The 16,861-nt window shown below is 43.4% G+C and overlaps 1 protein-coding gene across 1 annotated transcript in view; it reads right to left on the bottom strand.

Annotated features, from left to right (window-relative positions):
* LOC106578544 (neuropilin-1a) overlaps nt 1-16,861 on the bottom strand; it is an 80,606-nt gene that overhangs the window by 49,030 nt on the left and 14,715 nt on the right. The window contains 1 exon segment of the mRNA XM_014157488.2: nt 9,181-9,362. Coding sequence (XP_014012963.2) covers nt 9,181-9,362 — 182 coding nt within the window.

The following is a 16,861-nucleotide window of genomic DNA, read 5'->3' as shown; positions in this document are numbered from 1 at the left end:
CCATAGATGTGGCTCTCCAGAACTCTGTTGGCCTCCACTTAAAGTCTGATCCTGGGGTCGGCTGAGTTGGGGGACGGAGGGAGGTTCAGGGGCCCACAGGTGTGTGTGGAACATAGCAGACCAGACAACCGGCTACTCCATGGAAAGAAGTCTCCGACAGCCCTTAAGTGCACTGGACTACAGTCTACTGCAGAGTTCCTAGTGGATATACAATTTAAAGAAAGAACAGTTTGGTATTGCTTCCAGACTGTAGCTCTGTCTGAGAGGAGCTTTCCATTTGTTCGCCGCTTTCTGTCGCTATTATCTCATGTGATGTTTGACAAGTGTAGAATTGGTCCAAAAGAAAATCCTTTCAGACAAAAAAACAATACAAAGAGAAAAAAGAATCCTTTCACGCTGTGTGACTTTGCTCCCAATGCCTGTGTGAGGAGTGGAGAGGACAGCGCTAGCCACTCGCTAGGACTGCAGGGCTATCTTAGAGCAGGATCAAAGGACAGTCAAAAGGAGTGGGAGAGATGGCGTGCTAGGCTAGCGGGTAACAGGAGAGCATGTCTGTCTGTCTCCGCTACGTTCTCTCTGTGTGCCATAGTTCCATGTTATCACCACCTCCTCCATCCAGACTCCATCCCTTTCATAGTTCCATTCAGCCACAGAGCAAAGAGGGACAGGGAAGGGCAAACTAGCGGCCATTGTGTGTTTTTGTGTCTTGAAAAAGTTGATGGGCGCCGAGAAAAAGATCAGAACGGAGTAAAGGAAAGGTCCATGAAGAGAGGAAAGGTCCATGAAGAGATAATCAGAAAACAGATTTCTTCTTGGTCTCATTTTATCTCCTTCTGCACGGAAGGTCGCTCCTCAAAAGTTCCTCTTGTCTCTACCTGCCTCTCTACCCACGATGCTTTGTGTTGCGTGATGGTATGCTACAGTTGAGCTATTTACTGTGTGCGTGTTTGTGTCTGTGTGTGGCCAGCTTCAGGAGGCAACCCCCTGTCTGTCTCTTTCTGGTTTTGCTACTGTTGTTTGTGAATCGCATCGCCCCCGAGAGCCGTACCAAGATGCACAGGGCCTGTAAACACTCCAGAGCTTCTCCCTGAAAAACACAAACTTCTCAGAGCGAGGCTCAGTCGAGCGCATCCCAATACCACCCACTCCTCTACCTGCCAGGGCCCACCGCCACACACACACACACACACACACACACACACACACACACACACACACACACACACAAATCACTTTAACTGAAAGAGATCAGACAGCATGCTGGAATTAAACAAACAGTCGAATTTATGACGGGTGTTGAGATGAGCTGCAGTCTCAAAAACACAGTGTTATGACGGGTGTTGAGACGAGCTGCAGCCTCAAAAACACAGTGTTATGACGGGTGTTGAGACGAGTTGCAGCCTCAAAAACACAGTGTTATGACGGGTGTTGAGACGAGCTGCAGCCTCAAAAACACAGTGTTATGACGGGTGTTGAGACGAGCTGCAGCCTCAAAAACACAGTGTTATGACGGGTGTTGAGACGAGCTGCAGCCTCAAAAACACAGTGTTATGACGGGTGTTGAGACGAGCTGCAGCCTCAAAAACACAGTGTTATGACGGGTGTTGAGACGAGCTGCAGCCTCAAAAACACAGTGTTATGACGGGTGTTGAGACGAGCTGCAGCCTCAAAAACACAGTGTTATGACGGGTGTTGAGACGAGCTGCTCCCTCAAAAACACAGTGGCTACACCCCAAATGGCATCCTATTCCCTAAGGTCTAAAGTAGTGCACTATGTAGTTTATTTAACCGGTCAAAGTCACAACTTGTTAAATATATATTTCACATCTTCTAACCTCAAAGTCTCAAAGTGCTAAGGATTTACGTTTCGTGTCCAAATCTTCAACGTACCCAAATCTTTACGGACACATAGACCAATCAACCAATCCCCATCCCAGTCTGCTGTCCCCACATGCTTCATGATGGCCACCATTGTTCCTGTACACAAGAAAGCAAAGGTAACTGAACTAAATGACTATCGCCCCGTAGCACTCACTTCTGTCATCATGAAGTGCTTTGAGAGACTAGTCAAGGATCATATCACCTCCACCCTACCTGATACCCTAGACCCACTTCAGTTTGCTTACCGCCCCAATAGGTCCACTGACGATGCAATCGCCATCACACGCACACTGCCCTATCCTATCTGGAACCAGAGGAATACCTATGTAAGAATTCTGTTCATTGTAAACAGCTCAGCATTTAACACCATAGTACCCTCCAAACTCGTCATTAAGCTCGAGACCCTGGATCTGAACCCCGCCCTGTGCAACTGGTTCCTGGACTTCCTGACAGGCCGCCCCCAGGTGGTGAAGGTAGGAAACAACATCTCCACCCCACTGATCCTCAACACTTGAGCCCCACAAGTGTGCGTTCTCAGCCCTCTCCTGTACTCCCTGTTCACCCATGACAGCGTGGCCGACACTACAGTGGTAGGCAACCAACAATGACGAGACAGCCTCCCTGGAGGAGGTGAGGGCCGTTCGAGTGTGGTGTCAGGAAAATAACCTCTCACTCAACGTCAACAAAACAAAGGAGAAGATCGTGGACTTCAGGAAACAGCAGAGGGAGCACCCCCCCATCCACATCGACGGGATAGTAGTGGAGAAGGTGGAAAGTTTTAAGTTCCTCTTCGTACACATCACTGACAATCTGAAATGGTCCACCCACACAGACAGCGTGGTGAAGAAGTCGCAACAGCGCCTGAAATTTGGATTGTCATCTAAAACACTCAAAAACTTTTACAGATGCACAATCGAGGTCATCCTGTCGGGCTGTATCACCGCCTGGTACGGCAATTGCACCGCCCTCAACCGCAAGGCTTTCCAGAGGGTAGTGTGGTCTGCACAGCGCATCACCGGGGGCAAACTACCTGCCCTCCAGGACACCTACAGCACCCAATGTCACAGGAAGACCAAAAAGATCATAAAGGACAACAACCACCCGATCCACTTCCTGTTCACACCGCTATCATCCAGAAGGCGAGGTCAGTACAGGTGCATCAAAGCTGGAACCAAGAGACTGAAAAACAGCTTCTATCTCAAGGCCATCAGACTGTTAAACAGCCATCACTAACATAGAGAGGCTGCTGCCTGCATACAGACTCAAATCTCTGGCCACTTAAATAAACAGACTTAATAAAGGTATCACTAGTCACTTTAAATAACGCCACTTTAATCATGTTTACATAGAGATATCACTAGTCACTTTAAATAACACCACTTTAATCATGTTTACATAGAGGTATCACTAGTCACTTTAAATAATGCCACTTTAATAATGTTTACATAGAGATATCACTAGTCACTTTAAATAACGCCACTTTAATAATGTTTACATAGAGATATCACTAGTCACTTTAAATAACACCACTTTAATCATGTTTACATAGAGGTATCACTAGTCACTTTAAATAATGCCACTTTAATAATGTTTACATAGAGATATCACTAGTCACTTTAAATAACACCACTTTAATCATGTTTACATAGAGGTATCACTAGTCACTTTAAATAACGCCACTTTAATAATGTTTACATAGAGATATCACTAGTCACTTTAAATAACACCACTTTAATCATGTTTACATAGAGGTATCACTAGTCACTTTAAATAACGCCACTTTAATAATGTTTACATAGAGATATCACTAGTCACTTTAAATAACGCCACTTTAATCATGTTTACATAGAGGTATCACTAGTCACTTTAAATAACGCCACTTTAATAATGTTTACATAGAGATATCACTAGTCACTTTAAATAACACCACTTTAATCATGTTTACATAGAGGTATCACTAGTCACTTTAAATAACGCCACTTTAATAATGTTTACATAGAGATATCACTAGTCACTTTAAATAACACCACTTTAATAATGTTTACATAGAGATATCACTAGTCACTTTAAATAACGCCACTTTAATAATGTTTACATAGAGATATCACTAGTCACTTTAAATAACACCACTTTAATAATGTTTACATAGAGGTATCACTAGTCACTTTAAATAACACCACTTTAATAATGTTTACATAGAGATATCACTAGTCACTTTAAATAACGCCACTTTAATAATGTTTACATAGAGATATCACTAGTCACTTTAAATAACACCACTTTTATCATGTTTACATAGAGGTATCACTAGTCACTTTAAATAATGCCACTTTAATAATGTTTACATGGAGATATCACTAGTCACTTTAAATAACGCCACTTTAATAATGTTTACATAGAGGTATCACTAGTCACTTTAAATAACGCCACTTTAATAATGTTTACATAGAGATATCACTAGTCACTTTAAATAACACCACTTTAATCATGTTTACATAGAGGTATCACTAGTCACTTTAAATAACGCCACTTTAATAATGTTTACATAGAGATATCACTAGTCACTTTAAATAACACCACTTTAATAATGTTTACATAGAGATATCACTAGTCACTTTAAATAACGCCACTTTAATAATGTTTACATAGAGATATCACTAGTCACTTTAAATAACACCACTTTAATAATGTTTACATAGAGGTATCACTAGTCACTTTAAATAACGCCACTTTAATCATGTTTACATAGAGATATCACTAGTCACTTTAAATAACACCACTTTAATCATGTTTACATAGAGGTATCACTAGTCACTTTAAATAACGCCACTTTAATAATGTTTACATAGAGATATCACTAGTCACTTTAAATAACGCCACTTTAATAATGTTTACATAGAGATATCACTAGTCACTTTAAATAACGCCACTTTAATCATGTTTACATAGAGATATCACTAGTCACTTTAAATAACGCCACTTTAATAATGTTTACATAGAGATATCACTAGTCACTTTAAATAACACCACTTTAATAATGTTTACATAGAGGTATCACTAGTCACTTTAAATAACACCACTTTAATAATGTTTACATAGAGATATCACTAGTCACTTTAAATAACGCCACTTTAATCATGTTTACATAGAGGTATCACTAGTCACTTTAAATAACGCCACTTTAATAATGTTTACATATCCTACATTACTAATCTCATATGTATATACTGTATTCTGTACCATCTACTGCATCTTACCTATGCCGCATGCCATCGCTCATCCATATATTTATATGTACATATTCTTAGTCATCCCTTTACATTTGTGTGTATTTGTGTGTATAAGGTAGTTGTTGTGAATTTGTTAGATTACTGTTTAGATTTTATTGCATAGTCAGAACTAGAAGCACAAGCATTTCGCTACACTCGCATTAACATCTGCTAACCATGTGTATGTGACCACAAAAATTTGATTTGATTTGAAATACGATTTCAATAGCCGACTTGGGGCCTCTTTCAACATGCTTGTCCCCTGATACATTTTCCCTTAGGCTAGGTTTTTCTATTTAACATTTCAAAATGTTTCTTTAGATGGTGAAAGGAGACTGCTGTAATACCGTGTGGCTAATCATTGGTTGACACGGCGACATGGCACATGCCTTTGACATGACTGCTTCTCTCTCTCTCTTTCCCTCCTTCCCTGCCCGGTCAGGATTATTAGGGACCGGGGCCTTAATGTCCGGAGGTGCTGTTCTAATTCTAATGAGCAAATCACTGCTGCCTATTTGCCATGTGTCAATCTGGTTGATAATTAGCCCAGTCCGCCTAGTAACTAGCTACTTCTGGGTGGACGTTTCCTCGCCTGTAGCTACACTGATGAAAGGGTTAACGGGCAGTGGACAATTACTCTTCTAATGAAATGTTAACCTGAAGCTACAGCTTGGGGTGTGTGTCATTCATTCAAACAAAAACGCACACGCACACACTCTCTCTTTTTGACACACTGACAGGCATTTAGCATGTCAACATGCTGATAACATCATTTCCTCCTATGTTGACAGTGAGGGATGAGACAGAGCATCAATAAGGGGCCTTAAGCATAAAGAGAGAGTTTGAGTCTAAAGTTTCTATGGGGTGTGTGCCTGTACCAGATGTGACTTGTGCCTATGAGAGCGCTCACGAGATGAAAGCCGAATGGTCCACGTGCCCTGCATCAGTCTCCCCCTCTCCCTAACCTCTCCCCATTCCCTCCTTCCCTCCTAGGAGTTGACACAGGTGTCCTCGTAAAAAGCGATCGCATAGCAAGAACATGATAAACGGCTCTAGGAGTGAAATGCAGAATGATGGGGCTTTTCACTTAAAGGCAGGGCAGATGACCTCCCTCATCCCCTCCTCTCCAATCCCATTTTCTCCACTCTTCAAATTCCATCACAGTGAGCAGCATCAGGGAGAGGGGGAGGAGGGCGGCACAGTGGCATGATCCCTGCCTCTCTCCCCCCCTCTCTCTTTCTCTCTCTCTTTGCCCACTTCACTGAGCCCGGCGCCAGGCTTGATGTGGCTCTGAGAGTTACAAATTGCAGAGCTGTTAACCAGAAGCATATGGCTTCTTTCAGAAAGAGAGGGACCTTTTCTGAGACACTTGAGGAAGACTTTAAGTGAGACAAGATGACAGGATAAACATAAAGGCTTCTAGTCAGGAAGGATGGCCTGTTTGTCTTCTGAAATCCGGCCCGGACCATTTGGGCTAAAGGGGTGTTGGTGGGAAGTTGGAGGAGTTAGCTGTATCTTAGTTTCGGTGACCCTAGTGCACTCCAGCAATAGACAACATAAGCTGGACTTGTCTGTCTGTCTGTCTGTCTGTCTGTCTGTCTGTCTGTCTGTCTGTCTGTCTGTCTGTCTGTCTGTCTGTCTGTCTGTCTGTCTGTCTGTCTGTCTGTCTGTCTGTCTGTCTGTGTCTCTCTCTCTGTCTCTCTCTCTCTCTGTGTCTCTCTCTCTCTCTCTTTCTCTCTCTCTCTCTCTGTGGAGCGAGGACGACAATTTACCGCCCATAAAAGAAATAGCCCGGGCTAATTAAGATCCCTGGATTGAAAAACCAGTGTGTGTGTGTGAGAGATGTGGAGGACCACAAACAACCTGTTGTTTTCCCAATTCTACATTCCTCTGCTCTGCTGACTGCACTGCTGATGAGAGCCAGGGCTGCGCTCCAGGTTCCTCACAGAGAGTCTAGGTGTCTATGCACGTGTATGTACCCTGTTTCTCATCTGGCCTTGACCCTTCATTTACCTCTGAAAGAACACAGCTCCCATTCCCTGAAGCTGCCCTCTAACCACAAGTCTAGTACTGTACACATACTGTAATATTCCTCCATTCAGGCTCATTAAGATGCACGGCATTCCTTGCATTACTTCCCCAGCGCTATCTCAGCATCTGTGTATCATGAAGTGTACATGTGTTAGCCAACACAATTCTGCTGATGCTTATCTGGCTAATATCACCCGCTTACCTAATCAACAAGCTGGCTGCTCTCTAAACCAAAGGATGGAGGCTAATGTTGCGTTCCAAATGGAAACCTATTCCCTATATAGTGCACTACTTTTGAGCAGAGCCCTATTGGCCCTGGTCAAAGGTAGTGCACTAAATAGGGAACAGGGTGCAATTTGGGACGGAACATAAGCCCCCATCCTTTGGTTTAGAGAGCAGCCAGCTCGTTGATTAGGTAAGCATATCAACACCGGGGTGGTATTAGCCAGATAGCCAACACAAAACTGCTGATGCTAACACATGTAAACTTGTATTTATTAGGATCCCCATTAGCCGACGCAAATGGCGACAGCAAGTCTTACTGGAGTCCGACACATAACTTTGGTTTAATTGATCTCAGAGCCATCGCCTTGGCGGCAACCGGCGCCACTGTAGTCAAAACACAACGCTGGTTTCAAAGCTAAACAAGCTTCTGTTGCCTGGCTGCCACAGAAGAACCGGCCCGGTCCTGACGGCACAACCATGATGCCAGCTCTACAGGGAGCAAAACATCCCACCAAGAATACAGCATCCTGGGTAGTCTTCAGTAGGCTCCAGTATTACATATTCCCCTCTCAGTGAAAACACATCTGGATATGAATATGATATATTTCTCCATATCACAACGGCCTGCATTCAGCACTTCTTCCCCCCATCCCTCGTAGCCCAGGGTCCCTAACACAGCTAATTTAGAATCAGTCCTTTTAATGGATGAGACTGGGAAACACCTCCTCAGAGGAATGTGGTGTGCACAATTGAACTGCCTCATCAACAGGGAATGCTGCACTTCACTGAAGTGTGGGGAGATGTGTGTGAGGCAGCTGGCGTGTGGGTAAATTAACATCAGATCAAAGGGACACACACGCACGGATACACACACACACATACCCTACCCCTACACACACACACTTCAGAGATTAAAAAGAGGGCCCTGTCAGGGCTTCCATCTTCTCTGAGTGTCTGGGTCATCCCATAGACTAGCTGAGGGTTAATTAATCAGAGTGGAGTCTGCTCTCTGTTGCACCTGTCTGTGTCCTCCCTCCCTCTCCCAGTCACTCAATAGAAATCCTTTCCCTAGCCATCCATAAACACAGGAAGCCAAGGCAACAACAGGAAGCTCTGCCTCTTGTTGTGTGATCTTCAGATAAGGAGGAAGAACATCCCATGATATTATTGGTGAAAACAAGACAGATTGTATTGTTGAGGAAGGAACTTCTCTGGGTTTTTTGACATCAGCTGAATATATGAATTTGAATTTAGCCTATCAGATGCAGGAAACCATTGGTGACTCATCCTCTCCACTTCACCATGATGATGTGGAGTAACATAAACAGAGGAAGAGGACATTTCTCAGTCTGGATGAACAAAAATCATCACATGTCTATGACTACAGTAAGTCTCAGAAGTACTGCAAAAACATTCAGCTGCTACAGATGGTTTATGGAGAATATTTGCGTTTGTATTTATTAAGGATCCCGTTTAGCTGCTGCCAATTAAGGCAGTTATGTACAAATGGTGAACATTATTAATCTGTTTGTGTGGAGCCATATTGTTTAGCATATGTAATACCTTGATGCATTAAGCAGCAGGACTAAATGACAAACAAACCATGAAACGAGGAGAAACATCCTCTTTATGCTAATTCGACTCATGATTAGACGTCTCGGCCTCCTGTATATCATCCCTCTTCTCCGAAGCGACGTCCCGAGCTGTGTGTGTGCGTGTGATGAGATCTTGTGATCGTGTGTGTGTGTTTTTCATTCACTTGGTCTCCTCTCACCTGTTTTGAAGACCTCATAGCGGATGGAGAAGCCTGCTCCATGGGTCTCGTAGTCGGACACAAACTTGATGTAGAGCTGGTTCCCAGAAGACACCACGGGTGACGGGGCGATCTTCCCACAGTACTTCCCCACCAGCTGACCATTCTCATCCACGCCGTCACGCACCTCCACATAGTCATACCTGGACAAAGGAAAAAGAAGAATCTGTCACATGTTGTATTGGGTTGGTATTATACACACACACACCCACACACACACAACTAGTCGGAAATGATGGACCAACAACCAAGTTGATGTTTTGATAGTTGCTCCTCCCTAATGCAGAGAAAACATGCTGCAGTAGTAATAAGAACAGGATAAACCCAGGAACATGTGGGCAGGTTCATATTCCCTCCACGTGGCACAGCTCCACGTTGTTAGATAATGCAGACACTGCAGAGATTCTAGAACAATGACTCCCAGATGTACTAAGTCTAGGTTTACATAACACTGTTCTGGTGAAGCTGAGAGTGTGTGTTAGGGCTGGTCTTCTCCCTGTGTGTGTGTGTGTGTGTGTGTGTGTGTGTGTGTGTGTGTGTGTGTGTGTGTGTGTGTGTGTGTGTGTGTGTGTGTGTGTGTGTGTGTGTGTGTGTGTGTGTGTGTGTGTGTGTGTGTGTGTGTGTGTGTGTGAGTGTGTGTGTTTATGCCTATGCATGTGCTGGATAGATGAATACACCATGCTTTATTTTCATTGTGATTGACAGGCGGAGTGCAGTAAGGGGAGCTGTGTGGGTTCAGGTTACCATGGTATTTAATCACCCATAACGCCCATTCCCAATGAATTCAGCTCAGTGGGGCACTTATCTAATGTATTCCTGCTCAAACCTCATGACCTGCTGTCTTCTCCCTCCAATCCTCCTTCTCATTACTGTCAACCATTAAAAACACATAACCTAGACCCAGCTACTTAGTGCATCTGTATACACACCGCTAGCTGGCGTAACCGTGCACACTCAACCTGCTAAAATATGTGCCTCCTAGGCATACTCTAGAAAGGGTCTGCTTTCTCAGTTTGGCTACACCCCGTTCCCCAAATTACTGTCGATACACTTTCACTTCAACAAGTGAAGATAGGTCAATTCACTTAATGCTTATGGTATTTGCACAATAGATGACTCAGGCTACACTCTGAGTGATGGATTGGAATAGGGGGCTACCCCTCGGGTGGAAGGAGACAAGTATCCACATGATCCAACCTCCACCCCCCTCAAATGGTTTCTTTCACCTGCTTTGAATTACACTTAAATGGGGGGTATTTGTGAGATGTTAAGGAAGGCACCACGGGTGACACAGGAGAGGGAGCCCACACAGGATCATTAGAAAGTGGTTATGGCAACCTGCAGCTTATCAAGATATGATCTCAGAAAGAGGTCATATCTACTGTAAGCCATATGTTTCTGTGGTGTGGTGTACAGTTTTGTTCAGTATCCCCTTCTGTAATATTGGGCTCTCTCCTCTCTCTGCAGGCTGAATCGGACCTTTCCATTCCGCAGCTCACAGCACAGAGGGCATCAATCTTCTGCAGCACTGTTCTGTTGTGTTCTATCTATAATTCACCTCTCTTACTCTGGTACATCATCGGAAGCCTCAGAAGACCTCATAAAGACGGCGCAGTGGGAGAGAGGATGTAGACGGAGGGATGGAGAGACAGAGGAGTCGTATGAACGAGGGAATGGAGGATAACGCGCCCTGGGGGCTTTCTGTCTGCTTACCAGGCCAAAAAAAAAAGAGTTCTTCATTGCTTCAACAATGTCTGGCCCTGGGCCTTCTGTTAGCCGGGTGGTTGTGTTTCAGCAGGTCTATAGGCACCGCTATGATCTGATCTGAGAGCAGTGGTTCTGTGGCCTAGCCCAGGCTGTTGTCATCTGGAAGGCATTATAGGATCGTTTGCAAGGCTGGACAACGCAAAGCCTCAGAACAACTTTCGATTGACAGACATATTAACCTTGCACTGCAATGGGTTAAATCAGGGTCACACAGAGTGGTTCTTGGTAGTCTTAAACAAATCTACTTTGAAACAAAAGTATACACCTCACACACATGGTTATGGACTTAAACAAATAAGACACCTGTACAATGTCAGATATAGAGTTGAGTTTGCATCCCAATATTACACTTTATATACAATACAGAAGAAATATAGAAATATAACAAAACTGTTAGACATAGAAACACTGGATTTTCGGTGTGTTTCCCCCAAAAAAATCGATGTTTATTCATTATGAAATGATGTGTGTGTGTTTGTGTGTTTGGGAGCCCTCTGTAGTGAGGGAGGTCCGTTAACAACAATCATAATGTCTGACCCAAAGACCCAGGAGAGACAGATGCCCTTAGAAGGGAATACCGTTCACATCCAAACACAGTGCTGGTGGCCTACTTTTTAAGCCTGGACAGTCCTCCTGCTGCCCTCGATTCATCATTTCATTTAAAACTCTCCTCAGCCCCCCCCCCCACACAGAGACAGTATAATAATTTGTTATGTTATATGTTGTAGTTTTCCCTTATAGACAATAGGATCCAGCTGAATCATGCCCCAACTATAACATTTCATTAATCTGTCTGCTCCACTCCAGCCTGGATGTGCCTCCCACAACACTAATAGTGAAAATGGTCTGCCAATCCAGAGGGGAAATTAAAAGCAAAAAGGGATGAATCTAATTCTCCCCGACCATCGCTTCAGCGCCTCCAAATGTATTACCCTGCCTTCTTACTGCGGGGAGCGAGAGAAAGCAATCCTGCTGTGTCAAACGGGAACATTAACCCACCTCACACAACCAAAGAGGAGGCGATGAACCACAGACTAACAATATAACACAGTTTAAACTGCCTTCAGCTTTCCCTTTTAGAAATGATTATCTCTCTAGCTCTACATAAAAAAGCATATGATGTGGTTATGATAGATGGGATATGATCCTGGTTAATAAGGAGTAATGTTATAAAGCGCTGTTAAAGCTTGATACAATAGTTCTTTAGTCAGGCCCATTGAGAAACATAAGTCCATGACCTAGTAGAAAGCTATAAAACAAATGTACAAATGTTATTTTATATTCTTTCCCTTGGTAGAACTGTGTCACAGCAAACTGTGAAAGATTACGTCCAAAATGGCAGCCAATTCCCTACAGTGTATAGTGCACTACTTTTGACCAGGGCACATGGGGCAATAGGGAATAGGGTGCCATTTGGGACGCACCCCAAGTCTGTTCTCTAGTGTTTCTTTTTCTAGACTAGGGCTAATTATCACACCAAAAACATGTCACCTCCAAACATTACAAAACAACTCTCAGGGTTAAAACAAAGTAAAGTGGTCCAGACAACAGAAGTGAGCTGGGACAGCTAAGTGCAGTGAGGCCTATAGGGTACGTCCCAAATGGCATCCTTTTCCCTATATAGCGCACCAGTACCCGATGGGCCCTGGTCAAGAGTAGTGCACTACACAGTGAATAGGGTGTGATTTAGGATGCAGCCTCAGAGAGTTCTAGATGGGACTTACAGGAAAAGCCTGTTGTCAGCTGTCCAAAATTCCGCGCTCTGAGATCTAAAATTCTGCTCAAGTGCTAGCGAGACGTCAGGGCTAACAAACTGTCACTCAGGACTGGAGCATCATATCATTACTGTTTCTACAAGGAGGCCGCCGTCCTTCTTTTTCCCAGCGTGAAGGGGACGTACCTCCCCAGGTCAGATGGACTGTGCATACAGCTTTCTTCCAGCATGTGACATTCATTAACCCACAACTATAATAATAGTCTCACCCAACCTCCTTCCCCCTCTCCTCCCCTCCCCTCTCCACCCCTCCTCCCTCCTCCCCTCCTCCCTCCTCAGGTCTGTAATGAACTAACTGTCAGTTGCTGAGTCTGACAGACAAGGAAGGAACAGGGTGGGCAGCAACGGACTCTACATTTAAACGTCCAACTCCGTCTCACACTAATCGAGTTATTAACTTTGTGATTTCAGACTGCCGAGTAGCCAGGGTAGGAAAGACCCACAGTTCACTGAGCTGAAATGGAAACTTGGACGTGAGACATCAAGGGTGTCTCAAGCAATCAGTGGCTTTTTATAGCTTCTTACTCCAACAGTCCTGCATTCAGCCAACGGGAGAGAGTCAGGAGAGATTAGTGCCTAACCAAGTTCCCTTAAAACCAGTGTGTGTCTGTGAGTGAGAGTGTGTGTGTGCGTATGTGTGTGTGTGTGTGCGTATGTATGTATGTATGTATGTATGTATGTATGTATGTATGTATGTATGTATGTATGTATGTATGTATGTATGTATGTATGTATGTATGTATGTATCTATGTATGTGTGTGTGTGTGTGTGTGTGTGTGTGTGTGTGTGTGTGTGTGTGTGTGTGTGTGTGTAGTGTGTGTAGTGTGTGTGTGTGTGTGTGTGTGTTTGTGTGTGTGTGTAGTGTGTGGGAGGGACCCACCCGTGGTGGAGGCCACCACCATCACCACCATTCTGAAGAATGATTAGAACCGAAGTGTTTAGAAGTGGGCTAAGGAGGGGAAGCGGAGGAGAGCTTCTCATTTGGGCCTTATACCATGCCACATGGCTGCATAAGATCCTCCCTACACAAAGTCCTCCACAGCTGCATCCATCAAGGCTTTTGCGTGTCACTCGTTCTGGCGAGCCTAGCTTGGATCAGCCCAGCCCAGCTCATTGCAAAGCCCAGCCAATGTCATATTTTTAGATGCGACTGGTTGGTTTTGATTTTTGCGGCTGCTTCTGCAATTATCATTATCATTGATGGGTATATCATTATCATATCATTATCATTGATGGATATATCATTATCAGATCATTATCATTGATGGATATATCATTATCAGATCATTATCATTGATGAATGACATTGTTGAGAGATCCTGCATGTGTTATACCCAACAATCAGTTGAATGAATTTGGGTATTTAGACCCAATTATTGCATCTCAACACAACACAACACTCCTTTATTAGGAAATATGAGAGAGAGAGAGCAGACAGAATGGGGAGAGAAGTTAGTTAGCCTTAGGGGGTTGCTATCTGCTAAACTTGGCGTTGGCTCACGCTATGGTAGAGGAAGGTATGTGGGGGAGGGGGAGAAAGACAGCTAGAGGAATAGAACCAACCACACAAGCCTCTACTGTTAGCGAAGGTCTGTAAACCTCATGTCCTTGTCGTACGTGCAAGGCTTTGTGCTGTTTTAGCTTCTCGTAAACTGCGAGGTCTGTTCCGCTTACACGCTTTCTCCCTAGGCCCTACAGAAAGCCCAGAAGACCAAAACAGATCAGTACCATATTTCTGTACCATAACTGCTGTTATGAGCTCACCAGATCATTACACAAACAAACCGTAAGCCATGACAAGTCACGATAACGTGATTATAGATGGTTTGCTGTAACACTAATAGGAACTCCAGTTGGACTGTGGAGTGAGATTAAGGAAAACTCCACCCAAAAACCATCTTTTGGTATTTGTTCCATTCGTCCATCGTTGATATAGTCCCAAAATATTTTTCAGGTCAGCAATCAAGTTTGCAAGATACAGAACTTTCAAAATACAGAAATACCGCCGGTATGATAAAGGAATTTTCGTTTAGCAGTGCTCAATAGCTGTGACTTGCGTCAAGTGCTGAATGACATTCTGACATAAAGTGCGACTGAATGAGGTGCATACAACTGTCAGAGAAACAGTTTGTCTCATGACATACAGACACATACATGCACTTCAAGGATATATTAAAGACATTTCGACCAGTCGTTCCACTAGTCATAAATCAATCGCTGGATAAACCTGAACTTAAACTTGATCTAATTGCTTAATGTGTAGAGCTCTTTTTGGAGACACGCTCAAAGGCTAGCTAAATGCCAACAAACAGAAAACCTGTATTCCTTTTCACCCTAGAATCTATTTCCTTTCACTGTCTATTCATGGGGTTAAAACATTTAATGGAAGCAATAATTGTAGTAGTGATGCGAGAAAGTGTTAAAGTGCTGGTGTTTTGCCCTCATTACGATCCCTTCATTTTCCATAAAACATCTTGTTATCATGAATAAAACAGGGATGAATAACCACAATTAATTAGAGAATCGCCCTGGGCAGAATGGAAATATGCATTTAGCACTTTTTCCTTTCCAAGTCAGCTCCTGAAATTAAATACCATGCATATTTGTAGAAGAACATGTTTATGAATATTCAGGTAGGCACATTGCTGTTACTAAATATCCAAGCAGATTGTTTTCTACGAATTGCATTATAACATTAACTCGGGGTCGGGTGACAGTGAATAACCGACTAAATTACTCAACAATCCCCACATACTGAAGTCTCGCCTCATGTCTTGCAACATGGCCTACAGTGCCTTGCAAAACTATTCATCCCCTTGGTGTTTTTACCTATTTTGTTGCATTACAACCTGTAATTGATTTTTATTTGGATTTCACGTAATGGACATACACAAAATAGTCCAAATTGGTGAAATGTGAAATGAAAAATATAACTTGTTTCAAAAAATTGGTGCGTGTATATGTATTCACCCCCTTTGCTATGAAGCCCATAAATAAGATTTGGTGCAACCAATTACCTTCAGAAGTCACATAATTAGTTAAATAAAGTCCACCTGTGTGCAATCTAAGTGTCACATGATCTGTCACATGATCTCAGTATATATACACCTGTTCTGAAAGGCCCCAGAGTCTGCAACACCACTAAGCAAGGGGCACCACCAAGCAAGCAGCACTATGAAGACCAAGGAGCTCTCCAAACAGGTCAGGGACAAAGTTGTGGAGAAGTACGGATCAGGGTTGGGTTCTAAAAAAATATCTGAAACTTTGAACATCCCACAGAGCACCATTAAATCCATTAATAAAAAATGGAAAGAATATGGCACCACAACAAACCTGCCAAGAGAGGGCCGCCCACCAAAACTCACAGACCAGGCAAGGGGGGCATTAAATCAGAGAGGCAACAAAGAGACCAAAGATAACCCTGAAGGAGCTGCAAAGCTCCACAGCGGAGATTGGAGTGTCTGTCCATAGGACCACTTTAAGCTGTACATTCCCCAGAGCTGGGCTTTACGGAAGAGAGGTAAGAAAAAAATAAGCAAACATGTTTGGTGTTTGCCAAAAGGCATGTGGGAGACTCCCCAAACATATGGAAGAAGGTACTCTGGTCAGATGAGATTAAATTGAGTTTTTTGGCCATCAAGGAAAACACTATGTCTGGCGCAAACCCAACAAGACCAGTCTTGTTGGCGCGTGATGAGGTGCGCACACTTCGTTATTTATCTTCCCTATTCAACATACTATTCTCCGTCTTAAATATTATCATTTATTTCGATATTAGAGTACCTGAGGATTAATTAGAAACATCATATGACTTGTTCGGACGAAATTTACTGGTAACTCTTTGGATTCGTTTGTATGCATGTTGAAAGAGTGGATTACTGAGATCATTGGTGCCAACTAAACAGACTTTTTGGATATCAAGAAGGACTTTATCGAACAAAACGACCATTCATTGTGTAGCTGGGACCCTTGGGATTGCAAACAGAGGAAGATCTTCAAAGGTAAGTGATTTATTTAATTGCTATTTGTGATTTTGTGACGCCTGTGCTGGTTGAAAAAGTATTTTGGTATGGGGCACTGTCCTCAGATAATCGCATGGT

Source organism: Salmo salar, chromosome ssa19 (genome assembly GCF_905237065.1).
Source record: "Salmo salar chromosome ssa19, Ssal_v3.1, whole genome shotgun sequence".
Taxonomy (NCBI): domain Eukaryota; kingdom Metazoa; phylum Chordata; class Actinopteri; order Salmoniformes; family Salmonidae; genus Salmo; species Salmo salar.
The sequence above is the reverse complement of the archived record's forward strand: the minus strand, read 5'-3'. Positions and strand labels throughout refer to the sequence as shown.